The sequence below is a fragment of the Mus caroli genome, chromosome 7 (genome assembly GCF_900094665.2).
Source record: "Mus caroli chromosome 7, CAROLI_EIJ_v1.1, whole genome shotgun sequence".
Lineage (NCBI taxonomy): Eukaryota > Metazoa > Chordata > Mammalia > Rodentia > Muridae > Mus > Mus caroli.
Window position 1 is genome coordinate 132,196,030 of NC_034576.1, and position 9,159 is coordinate 132,205,188.

General features: G+C 45.7%; 1 protein-coding gene across 13 annotated transcripts in view; it reads right to left on the reverse strand.

Annotated features, from left to right (window-relative positions):
- Window positions 1–9,159, reverse strand: part of Fgfr2 (fibroblast growth factor receptor 2) — a 105,039-nt gene that overhangs the window by 21,066 nt on the left and 74,814 nt on the right. For all 13 annotated transcript variants that reach the window (XM_021169080.2, XM_021169077.2, XM_021169079.2 and 10 more), the window contains one exon: window positions 1,961–2,112. In XM_021169080.2, coding sequence (XP_021024739.1) covers window positions 1,961–2,112 — 152 coding nt within the window. The remainder of the gene's footprint in view (window positions 1–1,960; window positions 2,113–9,159) is intronic.

Consider the following 9,159-nt stretch of genomic DNA (forward strand, 5'->3'; position numbering starts at 1 on the left):
CTCACTTTGTAGACCAGGCTGGCCTCGAACTCAGAAATCCGCCTGCCTCTGCCTCCCGAGTGCTGGGATTAAAGGCGTGCGCCACCACGCCCGGCTACAAATTACATTTTTAAGCAAGTAAGTTTTATACACAACAGACAAATGACCTGATATTATTTTAGGTGTTCCAGAAGGAACAGGGAAGAAGTCTTTGGAATAAATACTTAGGAGTGTGTTTTTTATTTTTATGTTTTTTTTTCCCCCGATTTATTCTTGATTACGTGTATGTGTGTTTCTGGGGAGAGGGTATGGGCATGTGAGTACAGGCACCTAAGGAGCCCAGACAGATTCCCCAGATCTGCAGTTACTGAGGTTGTGAGCTACGCATCATGGGTGCTGGGAACTAAACTCTGGTCCTTTACAGAGCAGTGTCTGCTTTAGACCACAGAGGTACCGCTCTAGACCACAGAGGTACCGCTCCAGCCTGAGTCTGCTTTTCGGGGTGTTTTGTTTTGTTTTGTTTTGTTTTGTTTTTAAAAAAAAACAAAAACCAAAAAACCATAAGCCCAGTACAGGCAAGTATTGAGCTGTCCTCAGTAAACAGCATTTGCAGTAAGTACACAACGCTTTTAAAAGCTCAAAAAAGGAAAAGAAAATGGAGACCAGCACTTGCTCTGCTGAAGGCACCCCCTTTTCAGTCAAGAACTAAAATTAAATTGAACATCTTGGCAGAAAATAAACATTTGCGTTGGAAAATGGCTAATTTATGTCCTATTGCCCCTGTTACTACAACCATAACAAACCTCTCTTTGTGTAACTTCTGCCTCCAACCTAATAAACCGTTTCTAAATAGCCTTCATTCATTGGAAATGTGCTCCACCTACATTTGTGCTAAACACTGCTTGGAAATGCATAGCGCTCAGATTTTCCACACTTGGGTACCCCCGGGTGGGAGCTGCCGGGCAACACAGACTCACACTGTTGACTGTGGTGTCACAGGTGGCCCAAAGCACAGGCTCAACCCAAAAGCTGCAAGTTTTTAGCATATGAGCACAACTCCCTAGTCCAGCCTTGTAGACATAGGAATGTGCACACGAGCCCAGCTATTTATATAATCACACCCAGCGAGGAGGCTGGCAAGGGTCAAGAGAAACATACCTTCCTTTCTCAAAATTCTATAGGTAAAGAAACCATTCTTTGTGTTTTCTTTCATACCTCACCCCAAAAATGTCCACTAAACATCCCCTGAATGAATGAAGGAATGAATGAATGCTCTTTTCACCACAGTCTATAAAGAAACTGGAAATTCTTTCCACTGACATAGATGACTACACAGACAGTTCCTCAGCCCTGGATTAGGATATATGTAAAGATCTCTATGTTGAGAACCAAAGTACCTGGAATAGTGTGACACGAAGCTCCAAGGGGGCCTAAGCTTCCTTCCCCTTTCAACTAGAGCTGGCCATACCCAGACTTGGGAAAGCTTGTCTTTGTGTTTCTGAATCTCTGTACACACACACACACACACACACACACACACACACACACACACACACCATGCTGTGTGTGTTAAACATATCACTAACAATCTTAGGAAGACACTGAAAATGTCAAGAGAGGCAGACTAGTTGTCTTCAAGCAAGCTGGGAGTGTATTCCTGTGTCTTTGATGCAGAAAGAGCCAAATTTTCCACCTTCTGTTACTCTCAAGCTGTTTAGACTCTAATCCTACAAGAAGGAAGCTGCCAGCCTTCCAGGATCCTCACTTCCCAGAGCTAAGGTTAGTCTTCCACCCCAAGGGCACAGACTGGTAGCCTACCATCTGCACCAGCAGCTCTGTCAATTGCACCATCTTGCTGAAGTTTACAGTTCGGAGGTCCCTGATTACCAAGACACAGGTGGAAATGAGAGACTCCCACGACCAAGACCTGCGCTCAGTCCCAGGAGGTGCAGACCATGACCCTCCCAGAGGGAGCACTTACTTATCTCTGGGGAATTCCCACTTCGGATCCTCTGGCAACTCATACTCGGAGACCCCTGCTAGCATCGGGGTGTCCGCTGTTGAGGACAGACGCGTTGTTATCCTCACCAGCGGGGTGTTGGAGTTCATGGAGGAGCTGGACTCGGCCGAAACCTGTATACAAAATGCAAAGCAGCAGATGTAATGCTGGCTCGATCTGAGGAGGCTGGAAGTGAGCTGGGACCCAGCCAGAGCAGGAGTGCTTACAAAGAAAGGGGAAGGAACCAGGAAAGGACAAAACAAAACAAACAACAAGAAACTAAACTAAACAACAAACAAACAAACAAACAAACCAACAAAATACAAGGGCCAAAATGAAAAGTCACAGGATCCTTGACCGTGGGAGGTCAAGTTTACAAATAAAAATGTTTCTAGAAGTTTAATCATAGTATTTCTTCTTTTCATCTCAACTTTTTAAAAATTAGGTTTTTTTTTTTTTAATTTTTATGTACATTGGTGTTTTGCCTGCATGTATGTCTATGTGAGGATGTCAGACTGGAACTGGAGGTATAGACAGTTGTGAGCTGCCATGTGGGTGCTGGGAACTGAACCCAGGTCCTCTGGAAGAGCAGCCAGTGCTCTTAACCGAGGAACCATCTCTCCAGCCCCTTACCTTAATTGTTTTAAGACAGCCACTTAAGAATGTGCAGACAGACCCTACTGATTTCATTATAGTTTTTTTGGCTTTTCCCTGCTCAGAACTCTGACTAACCAAGATCTTCTTAGTCCTGCTCAGCCTACAGATCACTAACTCAAAGGCTGGGCTCAATTACAGGATGCTTGTCTCATGTACAATGTCCAGCACCATAAAATAAAAACACATCCAAAATCAAGTCAGCAGGGAGGGATTCACAAACATCTAACAAGTGAGGTCATCCGTGCTGCCATTGCCTCCAAAGTACAAAGATCTCAAGGAAAAGCTGTAAGATATGCATGGTGTGATGGTTTGAATACCTGGCCCATAGGGAGCGGCACTATTAGGAGGTGTGGCCTTGTTAGAGAACATGTGGCCTTGTTGGAGGGAGTTTCTCACTGTGGGGGTGGGCTTTGAGGTCTCCTTTGCTCAAACCTCAAAGAGTATGGCACACAATCCCCTTCTGCTGCCTGTGGATCAAGATGTAGACCTCTCAGCTCCTTCTCTCTAGAGCACTGTGTCTGCCAGGAAGCTGCCATGCTTCCCACCATGACGATAATGAACTAAACCTCTGAAACCGTAAGCAAGGCTCAATTAAATGTGTTTCTTTATAAGAGTTGCACTGGGGGCTGGAGAGATGGCTCAGTGGTTAAGAGCACCAACTGCTCTTTGAGAAGGTCCTCAGTTTAATTCCCAGCAACCACATGGTGGCTCACAACCATCTGTAATGGGATCTGATGCCCTCTTCTAGTGTCTCTGAAGAGAGCCATGGTGTACTCATATACATAAAATAAATAAATAATTTTTTTTTAAAGTTACATTGTGTTGTCTCTTTGCAGCAATAAAATCCTAGCTAAGACAGAGGGAAAGGGCATTCTGGTAACTCAAAGGTCTTTTATTCAAGAAATCCAGAGTCCCAGGCACGGGGAGGCTATTCTCCGTCTCTCCCCAGTCCTTCTGAAACTTGATGATGTCCAGACTATATAGTGAAAATGGGCTGACTCTTGTCACTTTAGCTTCAGAAAGCAGAGCAGTGAACACAGGAGACCAAGGGTTGAGGAAAAGACACTTGCACTGAGAACCACACGGGAAGGGTCCTCTCTCACCCAGCAGCACACAGGGCTTCACCAAGTTTTCTTGTTTACCTTGATGTATATCAGTCTAGGTCAGACCCAGTGTCTATCTCTTAAACACACCGTCTCTCCTTGGCTGATTTCTGAGAAAGAAAAAATACCCAGAGCCCACACGAAGCCTGTGCCTGGGAATGACTACACAATCCTGGTGTGATTGTTGTGGGCTGCTGGATACTGCCTTCACCTCAGACCACAACTGAGGCTTTGGTCCAGGAGACATGGGTGTGAGGTTAGACAAGAGCCACTCAGGCAGCACACCAGGCTTCCAGCTCCCACGTGGGGGACAATCCCCCGCTGAGTATACAAACTCCTCAATTCAGCCGGCAAAGATAAAGCTAAAGGAACTTTCCCATGTGGAGCCTAGACTCTCATCAGAGGAACCCAAGGACCTATGTTGTTCCCAGGACTGTCCCATTGGCAAGCCCTTCTGCTCTTTGGAAACCCAACTACCCTTAATAGAATTGAAGAAAAGTGTTTGCAGTATGGTTATCCTTGGCTACCTGTTAAGCTCAATCCCAGAGACCCTATCCTCCCCTCCTCAAAAGAAAAAAAAAAAAGCCCACAAAGAAATGTTAAAATCAGTAAGCAAATTTTGATATGAAATCTTATTATTTAAAATACACATAAGGACTTTTCTGAACCTTCTAAGTATCTTTTGGGAAGGAGAAAGGTGATTTTCTTTATAAATGAAAAAAAAATGTATCTGTGTGCATGTGTTTGTGTGCATATCAGTGTGGAGGTCAGAGGAAAACTTCTGAGGGTCAGTTCTCTTTTCCTACCACATAGGCTCTGAAGACTGACTACAGACCGCCAGGCTTGGTCATAAGCGCCTTTGTCCATTGAGCCACCTTACCCGTACCCAAGGAGACAAGGAGAAGCTGTATATACATTATACTATGCAGACAGGACATTTACTCCTTGTGCCACAACAAAAAATTGATGCTTTTTTTTAATTAAAAAAAAAAAAAGAAGAAAAGAAAAAGAAGAAGGAACCTGGTAATTCTGTAATAGAGAGCCATACATTCAAGGATCCCAATCTCTAAGGCAAATGCAGAAGCAAGCAGGGGAAGATGGGCAGGGAACATGCAAGTGCCTCTAGAATCTAATCCCCTTGTTCCAGAATAGGTTTTCCACCCCAACAGAACAAAAGATAACTCCCAAGCCCCTCCCACTGTCCACATAGTATCCAGCCTAGCTGTGCTGAGCAGGCTGCATCAGAAACCAGAAGTTTCCTGACAACATCAAGATGTCCACTTTCCACTGACCACAAAAACGTCATGAGCTCCATCTACAGAGAAGGGACTCAGAAGATTCTGGAATGGGGCTGGTCCATAGTGCTCCTGTGGAGCCACCCACCTGACTCATTCTGAATCAGGATCACAAGTTATGCTTGCAGAAGGCATGTATTTTTTTTTTTTAATTTTTAAGATCTTTCTGGCAGTCCTTCCACACAAATCATCTCCCAGTAGAAATATAGTAAAAATTCACACCAGAGAATCAGAGGCAAGAAGCTACAGCCAAACTAGTAAAAGTCTGCCCAGTAATGAGACAACACAGACCCCAGGGAGCAAAGAGCCAACAGAGACTGTGTGTAGCTAGGATACTCTTTATAGGGCCATCATCAGCTTGCCTCTACATCACTGAACCCTAAAGTTCCTAGCTTAGTTGTTAGGACCCCACTGTGTGCTAAGACCAGTGAGGAGGGGACGCTAACTGGGAAATCTCAGGAGACCACAGTTCTGAATGATGGTAATGGCCAGAGGCTAGTGGCACATCGCAGCTTCTGTGGCCTGTCCTTGGGAGTCAGTACTCAACACATAGAGGCTTACAGGATGGGTTGTGACCACAGGCATTTTCTGGAAGGATATCTAAGGATTTAGCCATGGTCCCCTTTGGGGAGAGAGATCAAGAGTTGGGAAGCAAGGCAGGAAATGTTTTCTGGAAAGATATCTAAGGATTTAGCAGTGGTCACCTTTGGAGAGAGAGTGAGGGATCAAGAATAGGGGGCAAGGTAGGAAACAGGTCTTATTCTAGAACTTTCTACATCATTTAGATTTTATTAGCCTGGTCTTGTGTTTCTTTTGTGTTTTAGTAGACATTCTTTCTTTAGCCAAAATAGCATTTGGAATAAAATAAATATGAACAGCAGGAAAAGAAGGCACAGGGTTGAATTATGCAGACTTCAGTTTAGAAACTAGCAAGATCCCCATTGGCACTTCTCTCTTGTTCCCCCCCACCCCAGGCTGTTTTGTGATGTTTCCACATCTTTCAATGTGTGACCTGGTGATCATCCAGGGCCAAGATGCCCTGGCAGGCTACATCCTGGTCAATGACACCGTGAAGTCAAGGTCAGATTGCGAGGTCTACATCTCCATGTGGTCTCAGAGTTAGCAGGACAGAATGAAGACAGCATCAAGTGCTTATTGCTGAGCTGGAATAGCCATAGCTCACCAGTCTGCTCTACTAGGTGAGCTTGTCCTGATTTTAGATGGTATACACCTGAATTGCGAGTCTGATTTACAAGATGGGACCCTAAACTGCCAGCCAGGATAGCCTGGAGCTCCAGTAAGCAAGGCTATATATATATATATTGTTTTAATGTAGGAATTAGGGGAGAGGAAGAAAAACCGTAGAGCAGCAAGGTCCCGCTGGTGACCATGACTTAGGGGTTACCTCAAAACAGAGAGGTTTACCACCTAATCTGACATTAACTACTCTGTGGAGAACCTTTGACCCAAACAGAATGCACAGCACAGGCCTGGGGTGCAAGTTTCCCATACACACACCCACCCCGCAACAGAGCACCTCCGCAAGGTTGTAAGGGCAACATTTTCAAAATGGAAAACGGGGAGAAAAAAAAAACTAAACTAATACGGAAGAAAAAAAAAAAAAAACCTTGGCAGTTGTTGCTGCATATTGGTATCAAAATGTAAAAATGCCTTCACGTGTGGGAATTCTGTTCAATACACAGTGCAGATTCAGGTTCAATGGACAAGTCTGGAAGACACCTTTGTAAAAAAACACCCAGAGGGAGAAAGGGTAAGAAAATACGCAAAGTGTCTGAGCATACAGACTCTGCTCTCCCTGTCTACAGAGGTCCATCTTAATTCTACCTCCGTGCGTTTTACTATACTTTTAAAATCCTCTCTGGGGCTATAAAGCATGACTGGCTTTCTCTTCACTCGCCTCTCCTCAGAAAGGCAACCTGTCTGGAGGGCTTGGCAAAATCCCCAGCAGGGGTCCCCGGAGGAGCCTGGCCTTTCAGGGGCTCCTTGCCTCTGAATGGTGGCCCCACCGCCCACCTTGGAAGGTTCCTCACACCACTGTTATTACAGACGTCCTTTCTTCTCTTTCTCTTGTAGTTATAACTTCCCTCCTCAGATAGTCCTCAATCCTTAATCTAGAAACTTCCATTTTGGAGTTTCCCTTTCAACGCACTTAAAAACATCCCACTGTTAGAAGTCACTTATAAACAATAAACACTAACACTGTAGTAAACTGTTGCTCCACCCCCCATCCCCCACCCAGAATCTTGGCAGGCGGTTTTTAGAAAGCCGCACACTCTTCACAGTCTCCAATTCGGCAGCCTTACATGCCGGGATCTCTTTACCAAGTGCCATAAATCAAGCTTTTAACTAAATGTGCTTTTCATATATTTCCACGGTACATGTGGGAGATTAACAGAGGAAGTGGGTTTTCTCCCCTCTTCTTTTTAAGGGCCACCAAGTCATAGCGGTCTCCCTTTATGCTGGATGAAGCTGAACATTCAGAGGGGACCTCACAGACAACAGAGCAGGCGGAAGCAAAGACAGTATGGGGAAGGGTGAGTCAAGTTTGTCTTTATTCCTGAGAATTGACACATGCCCTTGGACTACAGCAGACTTGAGACACCCTTTGACTCCCAGACAGCAGATGGAGCCTTCCACATCAGAACAGAAGGCCAGTGTGTTCTATCTTAAGTCTAGCCCCACACACCTCTATGGACAAGCAGAAAAACCTGCACCACACCACACTTCAGAGAGTTTCTGTGAGTGGAGTTTTTTTGTTTTTGTTTTTGTTTTCCTTCCATAACAAAATCTAGGTAATTGCTCACACTGCCCCTTAAACAGCCTCTACCTCCTCTGGACTCTTGAATGCCCTGTCACAACAATAAAAGTACCTGACTCAGGTGTTCTGAATTGACTTATAGTTCATCAGCAAAAGTCTAGGGTAGATCTCAGCCAGGGCAGCATGTCTTTCAGGGGCTGAGAGAAAAGACTGGGGACAAGCTGGGGACAAGGAAAGCAATCGTTCCCTAGGAAAGTGAAGACTCCACTCGGGCCATCCACAACTATCCAGCTGCCCAAATGTTTCCCAGAACCGGTACACGCAACTCTGGGTCCACTACGCCTCGTACGACAGAGATTCCAGGTCATGGTGCTGGAATGCAAGGCAGTCAGAACTCACTTTCTCTGAGAGTGTATGAGAGTTTCATATACTCTAAGACCACGAATACATTGCCCTGAGAACAGCTCTGGAATTAAGTGTTCCCCCCCCCTCCCACCTTGAATAACCATGGGTCTCAAACGCATTATGAAATTGCTCTCTGGTTTTCTCAGCTACCCATGTCAATGGCTGAGGCTGGGAACAAACTCACTACAGTCCCGTGTGAGACTGGGGTATCGGGTAGGCTATGGACTCATCTGGACACAGACAGGTGGATCTCCATCTTGCCCTAAGCAAACTTCTGGCTCCAGAAAGGAGCTGACACAACCCAGGAAAGCTCCTCCACAAACACAGCACTCCACAGAACAAGGCTTCCTCCACCCGGCTCTGCACCCACACACGGCCCACCTCCCCGGCTCTGCACCCACACACGGCCCACCTCCCCGACAAGGGACTTGTGGAAACCACAGAAGGCAAATCCTCCCACTTGGACTCAGAAGTGGACAAAGACCACTTCCCAGTGACCACTGATGGTCCAGTTGGGTCACAAGGTGCCCTTCTCTAGCCTGGCTATGGCCATTTAACACTAGGTACCAAGAGGCAGAGGCAAATGCGCAAGCGCTTACAAAGTGCCCAGTCCTGGCCTTGGATGAGAGAGATGACTCCTCCTTAACAGGGAGACCCCACAGGCGACCACCAGACTGTCCCACCAAAAAGTTGCTTATCTCTCCCCAAGCACAATGTCTCCCAAAATTAATGTTTACTAGAAAGACTATAAAGAATTTATTTCATACAGAAAACAACCCCCAACCCCCGCAAAAAAAAAAAGACCCTACCTTTTTTAAAGTGAAATACCTGTTTTAAACAAGTTCAAGCCGGGCATGGTGGCACATGCCTTTAATCCCAGCACTCGGGAGGCAGAGGCAGGCAGATTTCTGAGTTCGAGGCCAGCCTGGTCTACAAAGTGAG